Raw genomic sequence first — 16,053 nt, 5'->3', positions numbered from 1 at the left:
TCTTGACGCTTCTTCCTCCTTTCCGAATGTAAGTCAGGTGTCAGGTTTGGAGGTTTGAAGGGTAGCACCTTCTCCTCCAAGCGCTTCCCTCCAACAACCCCTCCCCCTCACACCCACCACAGTTCAATCCCTCACTAAACACATCTACTTGTAAACCTTGTTCAACGCGAACGTCAATGTCTCTCCCCTTGCCGAACCTCCGGAGGATCCCGGGGTAGCGGGGTTCTTATTTTCAAGAATCCTTTCTACTCATAGCCGGCCCCCCGGCCCCCTACCTGCCCCCCACCCCCTCCATCCACACGCTTTGCTTTTGTTGTGCCCTTCGTTGTTGATCGCATCATGATTCTGCGCCAAACAAAGGGGGCGTCCGATCCTTACTGTCGACTTCCTGCTCGGATGATAGTCCAACTCACAGGGTCTACCATTCTCGCTCCTCCATTTGTAAGTTACTAGTTACACTGTCTATGTCTGTGTCCGTCACTGATAGTTCTCAGTGCTCTTCCAGTACTACCAAATCGGCGCCATCTTGATTGTTTACCTTTTTTTCCAAAATTCCCTGTGGGGACACTAACCCCTCCCCTCACTGGAGTGTCCTTTTCTATCAGCTCTAAGCAGCCTTAAAAACAAAACATAAACAAAGGGAACGGAAGGGAAAACCTGTACAGTGTCTGTGTCACTGATTTTCGTTGGCAAAGCAGGGATAGATGGGGTAGGTTCGGATGGGTTGGGAGAGGTTTTACTTGGGTGGGCAGAGTGTGTACCAGAGAAGTACTATTTATACATACAACTACCTATAAGCAAACATGATATACACACATTAACGTACAGTTTTTGTTACGACGATGGCGAATGGTGGCGATACATATTTGCATTGACATGCGTGTGTGTATGCACGAGTCCGCGCATCTCCCTCGGAGGGCGACGACCCGGTACGCGACTGCAAGGAGGATCGTATGGATATGATTTTCATACGCCTTAACTATATTATTATCACTAGTTTACACGAAAAATATAACTTGTACATGTAGGGTAGGGACACCGTCGATAACAATCTACTAACTTAGCCGCTAGGGAAAAAAACAATCAGTAGTAAGTTAAGGACACGTATTTATTTTGCAAAACGGAGAGGATATACACAAAAAAAATTTCGAAAAACAAAAACAAAACCAACCGTAGATACGGAGAGCATGCGGAGCGCGGAAAAACGGAAATGGGAAATTGCGTGCAAGAGGGCAGCAGAGTGGCAAACAGGAAGTGGAAATCCGCAGTCTCATTTCTTAAATGCTGGAGCTTAAAGAGCAGGAAGAAGAAGCAGCGGGGAGGGGGGAGTTTGTAAAAGGTTTACTGGAAATGAAATGCATACTTTATAGTACAGATTGACGGTGACGTGCTTTAATAAGGGTCCAAACGACGTGCGAACGAACAATTTTAGTGTTTTTACAATTGTATGAAGGAAGTAGAGAGCAAAACCCTGTAAAGTGAGCAACTGACTGGGATAGAGAGAGAGAGAGAGAGAGAGAGAGAGAGAGAGAGAAAGAGAGAGAAAGAGGGATGAAAAGAACCTAGGCTAGGACAAGTGGTTCGCATTTAATGAATAGTTTTTTTTCTGTCCTTTGACCGTACGTTCAATGAAAAACGAGATGAAACATGAAAAAAAACACAAGTAATGAGGGAAATAGAATAAACAATCAACCATTACAGGAATAATAGCCTTTAGTTCCATAAATTGTTTTATTTTTTCGTAGTTCACTTTTTGCTTGCGTCTAAAGTAGAGGAGTAGAGAAAAAAAAGGTGAAGATGAGATGCGGCCAAGAGACAAAGAAGGAGAAAAATAACAACACAAACACACTGACACACACACACATACACTACACATACATACACACACCCACACACACAAACACACGCTCTCACATAGGAATACGTTTGTCAGAGATCAAATGTCGACATTACGTCTAGAGGAAACATTGCTTGGCGAAACGCTGCGGTTAACATTTCGAATGCTACGGAATGCCGTTGGGGTTTGGAGAAGAGATGAAGAATGTTGGGAGGGGGAGAGAGAGAGAGGGTAGAGGGGCCTTACTGCTAGCTTACTATGGATTGAAAGGATCGTTCTAGGATGTTTCTGCAAGTTTAAGGCGCCCGGAATGAACATTCGCAGCCGAGCCGAGAGCCAACATTCGGCATTTCGGTTGTTCCAAATCCCGGCCCAGCAAAAAACAAAACCATCTTCCATCGAAACTAACAAACAGAATCGTTTTCAAATTATCCTCGCGAATGCTGGTCATATTGTGTTTTAATTCCGTGTTACTGCTGTTCAGTGCTAGTTCGATGTAAACACTAAAAGCAACAAACAAGGGAGATGAACACCCTTCAAGAAATCCTGTATGTATGAATATGAGGAAACGACAAAATTATGAAAATGCCAAATACCAATAAAGTACTGATCGGTGAAGATACAATAATCGCATCCGCGTTTTACGTTTAGGAATTGTTTTTTTTTTTTTGTAGTGAAAATCAGATAATCAATCAAAAGCTCTATCGAACAAACTGTCCCGTTCATTGTTTTGCAAGAGTTGTCTTTTGCATTCGGAAGAACAAGAACGGAAGAAGCGATTGAAGGCGGGAGTTGTCAAGTGTAGTAAGGAAGCAATAATACAAGCACTCTAAATAATTAACAAACACCGAAAGTTTCCGGAAAGAGAACACAGCAAGAACATAAAACCAAACAGGTGAAAAATTGGAAAAAAGAACCCTCGAAAGACACAAACCGATCTCTAGTCAAGCATCGCGCACAGTTTATGGGAACAAACCACATCGGAGTGAGTTCGATAGCTGCAATAATTTGCACAAACCTTTGTCATTTGAGCTACAGCAGTGAACAAAAACAAACACGTGAAGGTGGGAGCAACTGGCCATTCGTGCGGGAGACGAACAGGGCGACTAACAAGCGGCAACCGGAAGGCGTTCAGCTTCTTATACTAACGACTTTCGATACTGTTACAGCTACGTTTACTATGTTTAATGTAGTGTTGTAAGTATTATTATATATATCATACGTTGTAGGCCATCTATTTAACCGTTTGCGGATGGTTTTCACTTACTGTCCCTATTTATGCAACTATTTCGTTTACGATTGGCATCAGTAATTACTGCTTCTATTTTGCTATTGCTTTGTCTGTTTTTTTATTAGTCGGCAGGTATAAAGCAGCCCAACATTTTGCTTTTCAGTTTTTAATGACAGTAGTTTGCTTAGTGGTCAAACTGCAGAGTAGACCAAGGTGGGATAGTAATCACTTTGGATTAGATGGTGTCACATCCGCGACATGACAATCTAAGGCACTACACAACGACGTGTTATTGCTATCACACTTACTTTTCTCGTCAAAAAGTCAGTTTAGGTTAAAAAAAGTGGTTAAAGTGGTTCATATGCAGCTGTTTCTCAGCGTCGCAAGCTCCGGGATGTCTTCCCTTGATATCCGGTGCCATTAATCGCTGGACGCATTAAACAGGACACCGGTAGGGAGCTCCCAGAATCAGCAGACCGTTTGCTTACCGACACGAAACTCTCAAAATCAAAACACGAAATTGACAAAATCTGGAAAAGCGTTTCGAACGGGTTCTACAGCAAAAGTGCCAAGGGTGGAAATGGACGGAGAAAGTAAGCTGATCGAACGCAGGGACGTTCGAGCAATGAAAGCGTAGTAGTTAAAGGAGAAAAGTTGAGATCACTGATATCAAAGTGTCAAAAAAATAAAAAAAAAAACAACTTCAAAGGTAAAAACAGCAACAGGAAGGAACGTTGTGCACCAGGGTGGGAAAGTAAAAAACGAAAGTAAAAGAGGCGCAGCATACGGCACCAGGGAGCGATTGAAGCTGATTTCCTTTCCGTTACCACTAACCAAAGAAGACTGAATATGTTAACATTTTAAAAACAAACAAGAAATAACGAAAAACAAGCACCACAAAAAGAAACATGGAACGCCAAGCGCGTGCAATCAAAATCCATATATTAGGAGCTTAAAATAGAACGCCAAAACACAGACAGAATAAATACGAAACAGAGACGAGGGCAGGGCTGAGAAAATCGATCATTACACTGAACCCTACGGAACACCCATGAACAAAGTGGAACAGTTTGAGCGGAAGGATAGCAGACAGACGTTCAGGTACCACGTGGCGTTAGACGGCTCTCAAATGTGGTGAACAGGTGAAGCTGGAGGTGGATGTAGCTAGGGGTGCAAATGGAAGGAAAATGGAATAGTGACAGAGAAACATTGATCAAGGCAGCGGCACATGCGAGCAACATCTTTTTAAAGGAAAATATATATTCTTCTTGCGTAGACTCACATATGCTTTGCGTAATTGATTTTTTTTTGTTTTCCACTTCTACACGTGACTTCCGGCTGGACTCTTGGCGGGGTTTGTAGGAGTCTTCCGGAACGATTATTACCGAAACAAGCCCTTTGTATGCAATTTTCCCCTTGCACCCAACTTGTCTGCGTCTCGGCTGAATGATTAAACTTGGAACGTATTTGAACATGTTTGTTGGTGAACCGGGGGGCGGCAGGGGAAGGATGTGGTTTCCAAAGTGGGCGCAAGGACCAAACACCCATCCTTATGCGTATTTAATATTAAAATCCTACCGAAATCCGGTGTATGCTACCGAAGGACCGCTCAGCAGCGCCCTCTAGTGGCATTAGGCAAGAACGATAAATGTAAACTGGTCGGAAGCTGGTATATATTGCTATAACCCTCGTGTATATAAGCGACAGTTGGCCACCGGCTACGACCTGCATGTTTTCTAGCGCACTCGAGTGACACTTTGCGTTGATTGCGTTTGTTTCTGGTAGCGGCGATTTGTTGTTTGTTTTGTGGTGTTTAAAACAGATTTGCAACTTCAACAACTTTCGGTGCAATAGTGAACGAACAGGACTTCAACGGAGAGGTAAGTTTTAAATCCCGTACGCGAATTGTGCGAACGCTAACGATTTGATCTTGCTTGGTGATGTCCAATCTGCGTACAGCATCTGGTTCCCGTGGCGGGGTTCTGTTTCGAACCCAATAAAGCACAGGAAAACGATCCGTTGACGGAAGGCATGGCGACGGATGCGTTGAACGAACCGCTGCTGGTGAGCGGAGGCTACGACCACACAATACGAGTATGGCAGCCGTACTCCGGCGTCTGCCTTCGAACCATGCAGCACACGGACTCGGTAGGTAGCTGGCGGTGGGTGATACTGACACATGGGTTTAATGTTTGCCCTTCCCTTCCTTTGCAGCAAGTGAACTCGATCGACATTTCACCGAAGCGCAACATGCTGGCCGCCTGCGGCTACCAGCACATCCGGCTGTACGATCTGCACTCCAACTACCCGATCGTGAACTTTGAAGGGGTGACGAAAAACGTGACCAGCGTCGGTTTCCAGGAGGACGGCAAGTGGATGTACACCGGTGGCGAGGATGGGAAGGTGCGCATCTGGGACATGAGCTCCCCGAACCCGTCCTGCAAGCGCATCTTCGACTGCCAGAGCCCGGTGAATGCGGTCTGCCTGCTGCCGAACCAGGTCGAGCTGCTGATGGCGCACCAGGGCGGCGGCATCTACCTGTGGGACGTCAAGTCCGACCAGCACGATCACCTGCTGCCGGAGGTGGAGTGCTCGATCCAGGACGTGGCGGTCAGCCCGAACGGCACGTACATGGCCGCGGTCAACAACAAGGGCAACTGCTTCGTCTGGACACTCAGCAGCTCGAGCGCTGGCGGGGTCGGCGAGGCGGACACGCAGCTGACGCGACCGGAAGCGAAGCTGAAGATCCCGGCACACGAGAAGTACGGCCTGCGGTGCCGCTTCAGCCCCGACTCGAGCATGCTGGTGACGTGCTCCGGCGGCAGCACGGCCCGCATCTACCGCACCGACACCTGGGCACTCCACGCCGAACTGCGCATCGAGCGCTTCTGGATGTGGGACGCCATCTTTAACAACGACTCGAAGTACCTCTTTACGGGTAAGCGGGAAAACTCTCAACCGCACCACGCACTTACTCATCTCCCCTGTTTCTTTCCAGCTTCATCGGACCACACGCCGCGACTCTGGCGCATCGACACCAAAACGATCGAACGGGAGTACAATGGCCACTCGAAGGCAGTGACCGCGCTCGCGTTCCGCGACGAACGCATCGACACGCCGGCGACGGAAAGCGGCCTCGGTTTGTCCTCCACCCATTAGCCAATTTGGCGGCTTAGATCGGCTCGCAAACGAGATACTCGCTAAAAAACAAACCGTTACAAATAAAAATGCTGTGAAATATGCCCCGAGCGATTCGAAATATGCCACATTCGAACGCTAAAAAAACAGGCCGGTTAAATCAATACACTCATCAAATCCATTACTCGTCATCGGTGTTTTATTTTGTACCTAACTGAATGTCGTGAAAATGTTTCTCTAATCAACAGCTTATTTGTTATTCCTATTGTAGAACGACCACACGAAACACTGAAAACCAATGAGGAAGTGGAAAAGCGCCTTCACTTGTCATAAGTTGTAGCTTTCCAACCAATATCGATACCTGAAAAAGGAAGTTTCATCTCACACAATCAAATGATTCTTGACATGAATATCAATTTGTTAATGAAGAATGCAAATGATATTGACAAGCATAAAAGGATAACAGTTCTCTCCCAACTAGTTTAAAATCCGTACACTTCAGTTTGGTGTTATGCTTTTTCTTGTCTATTTTGGTTCATACAAACATTTCTTTCTTTTGTTCGATTTTTCGAAATGGCGCAGAAAGTGGTGTTCACCACCAGGATAGCATTAACTTTTCCACGAGAGAACTGACGCACGCAGAAGGATGAGTCGACCAAACCTTCTGGGAGGAAAAATGATCGAAAACGGGCCCCGGGTTACGCCGGTGCCGGTACAAAACAAAAAGCTAGAAAAAGTGGAAAATCGCTCTAGGGTTGCGGGCGCTAGATGGCCGCCGTTTCCCGTTCCAGCCAGGCCAGCGTTTCGGTGTCTTGCAGGTCGCGCAGCAGCGGCGTCAGCGTTTCGCGCACGATCCGATGGTAGGCGTTCAGCTGGTCGCGCTCCTTAGCCGTCAGCAGGCTCACGTCGATCAGGCGCGTCTGAATCGGGCACATGGTGATGGTGCGGAACGTGAGCGCGCCGCGCCCATCGAAGTTGGTACCGACGTTGGCCGTCACCACCTGCACGATGTCCTCGATGCGGATGCCGAACTGGTCGCGCTTGTAGTAGCCGGGTTCTGCAAGCGAGAGAGAGAGATGGTGTGTGTCATTGTGTGTGATTCAGGCGTTCGTCATCTCCCACGCACCGTTCGAGAGGAACATGTTCTCCTCCAAACCGGGATCGTTCGGCATCAGCCGGACGCCGATGCCCATCGGGCCCTCGTGCACGTTCAGGAAGTGGCCGATGCCGTGACCGGTTCCGTGACCGTAGTCGAGCCCGAAATCCCACAGCGCCTTGCGGGCGATCGTGTCCAGAAACTGGCCCTTGGTCTTGCGCGGAAACACGGCCGTCCCGAGCGCAATCTGGCCCTTGAGCACGTGCGTGAACGCGCGAATCTCCTCCGCGGTGGGCTTTCCGAAGTGCAGCGTGCGCGTGACGTCCGTCGTGCCATCGCTGGAAGAAGGAAAAAGAAGGGGGCACGAAATTGAGCAGAGACCAACACGGGCAAAGGTCACACACAGAGAACGTACAGATACTGAGCGCCGGAGTCGCAAAGGTAGAGCTCGTGGTCGGTGATCGGGCGGTTCGTTTCCGGCAGCGGATGATAGTGGATGATGGAACCGTTCGGGCCGGACGCGCTGATCGTCGTGAAGCTGAGCCCCTTGTAGTCCGCCTGCCGGCTGCGGAGCTGCTCCAGGTGGTCGGCCCCGCTGATCTCGTCCACCGGCGTGCCGTCGCGGATGCATCGCTCGAGCCACGCAAAGTATTGGCAGAGAGCGACACCGTCGCGGATGTGACACGCGATCATGCCGGCCGCCTCCGTGTCGTTCTTGACCGCCTTCATGAGGTTGATGGGCGTGATGTCGTTCAGCCGGCGCTCCTCGGGTACGAGCGCGGCCAGCGCGTAGCTCGAGCCGGAGCTGATCCACACGAGCGGCGCACCGTCCGGCGTGGGCTCGGCCAGCCGCGCCAGCATCGTCTGCACGTCCGCGTACGGCCGCACGTCCACCGACACGCCGTTGGCGCGGAAGTGCTCCTCCACCGCCGGGTGCATCTGCGCGGCATCGATAAACAGATGGAGCGCGTCGGGCGTGACGATGACGTACGAGAAGAAGACGGGATTGTAGTCGATGTCGCTGCCGCGCAGATTGAGCAGGTAGGCGATCTCGTCCAGCGCGCTCACCACCAGCACCGAGGCTCGCCTGTCGGCCATCTTCTCGCGCACGATCGCCAGCTTGTCGGCCACGGTGCAGCCGGTCCGGGAGGTTGCCAGCGGCAGCAGCGGGTTGTGCGGTACGGCCGGTCGCTCCGTCCACAGCAGGTCGACCAGGTTGGGCGCAACGGGCAGCAGGGTGCAGCCGGCAGTCCGCAGCGACGACTGCAGGCCGGTCCAGGCGGCGGCCGTGATGAGGTTCGCATCGACGCCCACCTTCGAGCCGGGCTGGAGCGTCTTGGCGAGCCAGGCGTCGATCGACGGCGTGGTGGGCAGGCCGTCCTTCATCAGCGTCCAATTGGCGTCCATCTGGTTGGTGGCCTGCTGGTAGTAGCGCCCGTCCGTCCACAGCAGGGCCTCCTGCTCCGTCACCACCGCCGTGCCCGCGCTACCATCGAACCCGGACACGAACGCGCGCCGCTCGTCGCACGCGGCCAAATACTCACTCTGGTGCGCATCGTTCGACGGGATGATGTACGCGCTGATCGAGCCGAGGTTGTTGGGCAGGCTCTTCATCAGGTTTCGCAGCGCGACCAGCACATTACCGGTCGGTTTCATGATGCTCGCTGGCTCGCCAGAACCACCGGAAAGGGGAGAAGACAAAGGTAGCGCACTGCGATCAGTCATAGCGGGTGGCACGGGGCAAACTACAGGCTGATACGCCCTGTTGACGAGCACTCGCTGCTCATCGGGGGCCCAACGGTTGTATCTTCCCGTCACCAGGCCCGCCTTTACAGCCACTTGCTGATGTGATGGATTACCCTCAACAATTGTTCTATTATGCACTATCTTATCTACCGCCCGCCACCTCAAACAGATGGGGCATTCCAAGGCGACCACCGTTCGCCGACCTACCTGGCTAGGCTACCCCGCTCGCCCTCGAACGCTGTGATTCGCTGATTGGTGATTCGCCCCGGGGTGGATCAAGAGAAACGATAAGGCAGGCTGCTGGCTGATCTTTGTTTACGAACTAGAGAACAACAATGACGTTCCCGTTTCCCTTCTTGTGTTTGGCGTATGCACCTTGTGTGTTTTCGCTTTCGTTGACACTTGTGCGAGCTGTACGTTGCCATCTGTCCACGGATGACATATTTCCGAAACCGGGTGAAACGTTTCACGCGTTACATGGTGTAACCAGTTACAATCCGTGGGTCATATGAAACGACCGTTACTAAACTGCTCCTTGCTGAAATACCATTAAAAGTGGGCGACAATAAAACGATTATTGCGCAGGAGTTTTATATTTTTATTCTCATAGAAATTGTAAACAAAGTACACCGAATTTAAATTATCTGCGTGGTACATGTGTTTGATCGCTGGTAAACATTTTTTTGTGAACAAGTGTCTATTTTTTAGGTTGTAAACTTTAGTTTGAAAGAGTTGTTGCTCATGAAGATGTGAAATATGTTCGTTCTAGCATTTCTACCTAATGCTTAGTGAGTATTGTGGAGTAATAATGCTTCTTCACGAACAAAAGATAAGCCGGAAATGGGTGAAGAAAGGAACTTTGTCCTTCTTCTACTTCTATTATGCGAGTCGGGGTATATCCTCCTACGCTAAGTCGAACAATTTGTTCCCTTACTCGTAATCAGAGGCGTACCGACTCTATCCGAACTCATATGAAGCGGCTCGTCCTTTAGGACCGGCTGTAATAGCCATATGTCTACCCGCCGCCCACGGGAGGGATAACTCCTTTCGTTTATCAGATCACAAGAACTCGTGGTTCGTTGGATTGACTCAGATGTGTGACAGCTGGGATTTTTCTGACTCTTGAATCCCAGTTAGGCAGAAGAAGGAACTCCCGATAGCTAAGCGCTTGTATCCTATAGTACATCACCTTTGTTTTCGTTCAACATACTTCCCATGTTTGATATGTGTTCGGTCTTCCGAGGGTGCACTATCTCAACACAAATTGAAGGCCACTCAATGTACAATGGACAATCAATATTTCAAAATCTTTACTTTATTAAACAATGCCTGATTGAAAATCCAACGTTTGCTTCCTGTTACACCGGATTGGATAGATTTTCGTTTGGAAATATCATCATTTATCTCCCGTTTGAAACTGCACGTGCTAAACTCATACACAACACCGATAGGCGATTTGTTTAGATAACAATCATGCGTTATTGTGGCGCTACAAACGATTTGGAAACGATTTCAGATGTAACTATTTCCTGTTTACTGGTGACGTCAAGTTTAGTTATGATTGTGGTTTATTCCCGATTTCGATTAACCTAAGCTTATGACATATAGTTAAAGTTTACTGTTTAGAAGCGTACGACCAAACAAGCAGTGTGTAAGGTCGTAGAAATAGAGCAAGATTCAACACTTGGAAGTGTAATATAAGTACATAACGGGTGTCTTGCCACCGAATGGTATACGTTCGAATCTTCAGCATGGACTTACATCACCAAACAGCCCTCAAAGGTAACGTCAACGCGAGGATGCATGGCAGTAGGCTGCCCGGGAATGTGGGTTTTCACCAGTCGAGTTTTTCTTTGGCCATCACGAAGCTGACGCTGTTTTCGGAGTAGAACTGACTGTACCACTTCCGGTACGCTTTGATGAGACGGTCCTCCTTGATCAGCAGTGGGTTGTCGATGAACTGCTTGTGGTTCCACACCATCATGTCCCGCTCGAACTGCAAGAGGGTAAGGGTTACAGGTGAAAGGAGATGCTTGGCGTAGACAGCAAACCAGAACCCACCATGACACTCTCGGCCCAGATGGCAAACTTCTGGAAGATGGCATTCCACGCGTTGCGCGGTGCGTAGAAGCGGTGAATGACTCTCTGCACGAGCGGCTCGATCGGTGTTACCGTCTGGAGCACCACGAACGGTCCCATGCCGTGGTTCATCATGAGCTGCACGTACCCGGGCCCAATCTGGAACGCGCGGACGTCGATCTTGCCGACCTCGAGTTTGTTGAAGATTCGGAAGGAGTGCACCAGGTCCATGGTGGCGACGTGCGACGCCTCACCATCCTCGGGTGCTTTCCAGCTAGCCAGGGCGTGAGAAAGTTAGTTAGAGGGTTAGTCGACTTAGCGCCACGGTGCTGAGTACGCACTACCTACCTGGCGAGCCACGAGTGCATGCCAAAGTCGGCCCAGGCGGCGCGCGAGTAGCGGATGTCGCTGCCGGACAGCATGTTGGGTCCGTGCACGGCGGCCAGATGGGCCACGTCGGCGCCGTTCTCCGGCACGTCCTGGATGTGGCAGTTCACCAGGAAGTCGTTCTTGCCGTAGTACACCCACCGGCCGTCCTCGATCTCCTGCACCACGTTGAACGACCACGGCTCGGCATCGGCGTCGACGTGGTGCCAAACGAAGATGAACCCGTTCACCTCACGCGACACCCACTTGCGCAGCTTGGCCACCTTCGGCACCGTCCCCGACCGGCTGTACGGGATGTTGGTGCACTGCCCGTCGCGTCCACTGAACGTCCAGTGGTGGAACGGACACTCGATGCAGTCGCCTCGGACGATTCCACCGACGCCCAGGTTAGCGCCCAGATGCGGACAGTACGCATCGAGCACGTTCACCTCGCCGGTGTGCGTCCGAAAGACGACCAGGTTCTGGCCGAGGCAGTCGACGCTCTTCGCCTCGCCCGGCGCTAGCTCCTCCGACTCCAGCACCGAGAACCAGCCGTTCGGGTAGGGTGGCGGCAGCCGGGACCCGATCTTGCGCTGTCGACGCGCCCGGTTCACGATGTCGACACGCTTCCGGTCGCTCTTGCCAATGCGGGCCGCGTCCAGGATATGATTGTAGCCGATCTCGGTGAGGTCCTGATGATTTGATTGAGGAAAGGATTGGTTGAGCGGCTGACTGGCGCGCAGAAATGGAGCCGTGAGGTGACGACCTCGAAACTTACGCGCTTCCAAACCATCGCGTGGTAGTAGAACAGGTAGAGACCGTAGCAGACGGTGAGCGCCAGCGCACCGAGCCAGAATGCCGGCGTCCAGGGCCACTCGATCAGTGTGTCCAGGAGCAGCTCCTCGAGCGTCCCATTGGTCGCCATTCCCGGCAGCACGCGCAACTGTTGCTCCATCCAGCTCGACAAGGCGTTCAACTCCATCGCGTTCGGGCTTGTCGACTCGACTGATTGCTTGAACCACGCGCACTCCCAAACGTAGACTCTCTGCTGTATGTCCGGACCGGACAGCGTACGTCCGGCAAATGGTAGCAGCAGCAACGAAACTCGACGCGTCTCCCTGTTCCTCGATCGACTCCCGCCCGGGCGTTTCCGTTCCGCCACGTCCGTACGTTCCTGCGCGGTAGGAGGTGTTGTGTGTAGGAGAAACCAAAATTTGTACTTTAACCATCCAGTAGCCTTGTTGAAGGCTGAGGTTACGACGAATGGGGCAATCCCCAGTAGGGGAGAGGAGGCAGAAATTAAAACACGAACCGCGGCGTGGAAAGGCACGAGAAAACCGACGAGAACAAGGATGGAGGCAACAACAAATCAGAACCAAATGAATTATATTTGCCGGATGAAGGCTGGAAGGCAAAGAAGACCCGTTTTTTCGATCTCGTCACTTCATCCACCCATCCTAAGGGTGGCAGGCCCGCCGGCTGTGCTATGGCCGACGGGGACGGGGTACCCAAAAAACCAAAAAAAACAAACAACCGAATATAGATCAGTTCGATCCAACGCCTAGAATCAGGGCATTGGCGTCAAAGTCACCCCGGTAATAAGGGCGGTCCGGTGACTTAATTCACGAGATGGTGTTCGCCGACAGCTCCGAGGCTGCCGAATGTAAATAGCTGAATCAATTGCACCGAGAAGAAACGCCTCGCATCGCGACTCCTTGCGACTCCACGGAAATCCTGCCCTATATGGTAAACGCACGTCGTTGAACTTACGCGAAAACACTACGTCTCGAGCTCGTGCGTCCTGAGCAGGGTACGCCTCAAGCACTACTGGGACTCCCTGTACGAGCTCACGTATCGCGCACAGTGGTTCGAATGAACGCGAAGCTTACCCTAAGCAGCCTGCCCCAAAAGGTGCTTAGATAGGGCGAACTAGAGATTACTCATCGGTTCATTTCGTTGCAAAAAAAGCGGCGACGATATGCAAGATAGTGGAAGAGGTGAAATTCGACATATAGATAACGCAGCTCGACGTTCTTCCGCCGGAAGTTTTAATCACGGCGGCCCTCAATGGACGATTGATAGTTGACGGTAGCGGTAGCTGCCTGCTGATGCGACCGTGAGCCATCTTCTCGTGCGCCAAGCCTTTCGACATCGAGATGTCTCAGCGGATGCGATTGCAGGCCGCATCGCGTCCGACGTCGTGTGACTTCGAGTTTCATAATTCCGCCATCTCACCGGTCGACAATTTCGATTCCCCCCGCCGCCGCAGAATCGAACCGACCGTGGCGAGCGCAGTTTTGCGTTCGTCATGCCGATAACCCGTACTCCAAACAACCATGCCCGCAGTGCGCGAGCTGGAACACCTGCACGTTTGACGTTTTTCGGGAGATCGTGTTGCGCGAAGGTCAGTGCAGCTCGCCCGGGATGGAGTGGGGCACGAGCGCGGCAGATATCGCTGTGCCTATGGGAGCGAGCTTATCGGGATTGATTGATAATAGGAACGGGGGGGGGGGGGGGGGGGGGAGGAGCCGTGATAACGTAACCGTAATGAGTGTCATCTGTATCATCCGCTTCTCATCCGAGGCCGAGAAAGTGTGGGGAGCAGAGCGTATCGGGACGGTCCTTACCTCACAGGAGACTGCCATAGTCGACGTCGACGGTCGATCCAGAATTATCCAAGGCGGCCATTTTGCACCTTGCTTGAGCAGTCTGTCCTGGATCGCCAAACGAACGCTGCAGATACGCGGTGCCCGGCTTTGGTGCATCTGCACTGCGTTACCGAAGGAGGGTTGACGCAAACTCACTCGTCGCGTGCAAAGAAGGGACGTGTGATACGCCGATGAGTGCGTGTTATGCCGGTTGCCTAACTCCCAGGGCCTACACGGAAGCGTTACACCAGTGATGGCAAACTCGTTTGACCTCGCGGGCGACATTTTCTTACAAAATTGGTGTGTAGGGTAAAACGATTTCACTTACCCGTCAATCATGGTTAACACTTTTACATTTGTTTATATTATGTTGCCTAAAATGTATGTCATGTTACAAATTTACATTCATCTATATCCAACTTTATATTAGCGGTTTAGAACCATCAACGAATCATTCAAATTATCGTTAGTTATTCATGATCTTAGTTTGGATTTACATAAGTTTGACTACAGTTCTGTAATTGCTCCACATTAGTTATTTTATTCAGAATGTTCTTGCAGTTTGTCAGATTTGTTTTCCATGTATCCAAAACTCGGTATAAAATAAGTTGGCGTGATGTGGATCAAAGGTGAGTATCACTTTCTTATAGAAATTGTCTATGTTGACAGTGGTTCAGTCCTCTTGCACATATGAACATTACAGTGTGTGAAACGACATTCAGAAAATATTTTTATTATTTAAACGACAGCCAATACTCAAGGATCCAAACTTTCCATAGATTGTTTCGAAGGAGATGCTGGCCGCTTGTTTGACACCCCTGCGTTACACCGTTGTATGTAAGAACGCGCTTGGCAAGGAATTTCACCACAGTTCTGATGAGTTCCGCATATTTGAAGGCCATTTTGGAGATGGTTCATTTCAGATAAAAACGTTGCTCTTTGATGTCCCTTTTCTGACGAATGGATAAAAAAGTGGAGGCTATCCAGCGTGTAACCAGTGTGCGTTACGTCACTTCGCGGTGATACTGACGAGTCAGAAAATACCAGAACTGCCTAAAATTAACATACACGCGGCGAACAGAGCCCTTTGCCACCCGTGACATCTTTGTGAAAGAATCCAGGTCACGAGCGTCTACAGTTCTAGCGAACCACGTTCAATTTAGGTTAAAAACTCTTCAGTACTCGTCTTAGGGATTACCTTACGGATCTTCGCTATAAACAATTAACGAACGTTCGATTATCTAGATCAATATCTGAGAGAGCCTCCTGATAGTCCGCCATTTAAGGTTTGCGTTTTAATAAAAATCTAACGCTAGTTAGTTCTTCTCCGACGCCCGAGCGGCGATTTCTATTTCGTCATCCGGCGCAACCGTTTGTTTCTCTTTTGGACATTCTCCCGCCCCCCCCCTCGGGTCCGCCCCGCTGCCTCCAGGTTGGGCCCAAAGCCTGTCCGTGGCGATGCATCCGGCGTGAGAAAAATCCAGAACGCAATAACCTACTTCTGGGACGCGGAAGGTTCAAAAACCTAGCCAATATTGGCCGCCCAAGCCCGTAGCCGACCGCTCCCTTCCAACCGTGCATGCTCGCGACCCCCGCTACTCATTTTACTTCGGTCACGAAACGAAAAATAAATGAACACATAACCGAGGCGTTCCTTTCTCCGGCTCCGGCTCCGGTTCTTCTGCGAGAACATTTCGGTGAGGCTTCCCAGGTCCGTTCTTTTAGCGTTGCTTTCTTCCAGCCACCACCACCATCACGAAATCAAGCGGTGCTAGCGGTAATCGTACGTGGCAATGAAAGCAAAACTTCCCTTTCGATCCCGTTCCGATGATGCCTGTTGAAGCCCTTCTCTCAAAACCCCCTTGGCGTCCGACGTCCCACGGCCTAACGTTCATTTTCCTTTGCGTGCGTT

The 16,053-nt window shown here is 50.5% G+C and overlaps 3 protein-coding genes across 4 annotated transcripts; 1 reads left to right on the top strand and 2 right to left on the bottom strand.

Annotated features, from left to right (window-relative positions):
* Window positions 1-4,832: 4,832 nt before the first annotated feature.
* Window positions 4,833-6,280, top strand: LOC131269225 (protein LST8 homolog). Its single transcript, XM_058271566.1, has 4 exons — window positions 4,833-4,948; window positions 5,028-5,216; window positions 5,283-6,006; window positions 6,067-6,280. Exons 2-4 carry the CDS (start codon window positions 5,100-5,102, stop codon window positions 6,225-6,227), a joined length of 1,002 nt encoding a protein of 333 aa, XP_058127549.1. The 5' UTR covers window positions 4,833-4,948; window positions 5,028-5,099; the 3' UTR covers window positions 6,228-6,280.
* Window positions 6,281-6,452: 172 nt separating this feature from the next.
* On the bottom strand, window positions 6,453-9,399 carry LOC131269221 (xaa-Pro aminopeptidase ApepP). Of its 2 annotated transcripts, XM_058271561.1 has the most exons (4): window positions 9,256-9,399; window positions 7,718-8,966; window positions 7,333-7,640; window positions 6,453-7,263 (listed from the first exon to the last, which is right to left on the bottom strand). In XM_058271561.1, the coding sequence occupies exons 2-4, from the start codon at window positions 8,956-8,958 to the stop codon at window positions 6,971-6,973; spliced, it is 1,842 nt and encodes a 613-aa protein (XP_058127544.1). In that variant the 5' UTR covers window positions 8,959-8,966; window positions 9,256-9,399; the 3' UTR covers window positions 6,453-6,970. The 2 variants fall into 2 exon arrangements, with proteins under 2 accessions (XP_058127544.1, XP_058127545.1); XM_058271562.1 differs by lacking the exon at window positions 9,256-9,399 and having other exon boundaries at window positions 7,718-8,970.
* Window positions 9,400-10,882: 1,483 nt separating this feature from the next.
* Window positions 10,883-12,475, bottom strand: LOC131268884 (cholesterol 7-desaturase nvd). The gene is made up of 4 exons (XM_058271174.1): window positions 12,272-12,475; window positions 11,476-12,185; window positions 11,110-11,401; window positions 10,883-11,044 (listed from the first exon to the last, which is right to left on the bottom strand). Exons 1-4 carry the CDS (start codon window positions 12,473-12,475, stop codon window positions 10,883-10,885), a joined length of 1,368 nt encoding a protein of 455 aa, XP_058127157.1.
* Between the last annotated feature and the right edge of the window lie 3,578 nt (window positions 12,476-16,053).

This window comes from Anopheles coustani, chromosome X (genome assembly GCF_943734705.1).
Source record: "Anopheles coustani chromosome X, idAnoCousDA_361_x.2, whole genome shotgun sequence".
Lineage (NCBI taxonomy): Eukaryota > Metazoa > Arthropoda > Insecta > Diptera > Culicidae > Anopheles > Anopheles coustani.
Note: the sequence above shows the minus strand (reverse complement) of the source record. Positions and strands in the feature narration are given on the sequence as shown.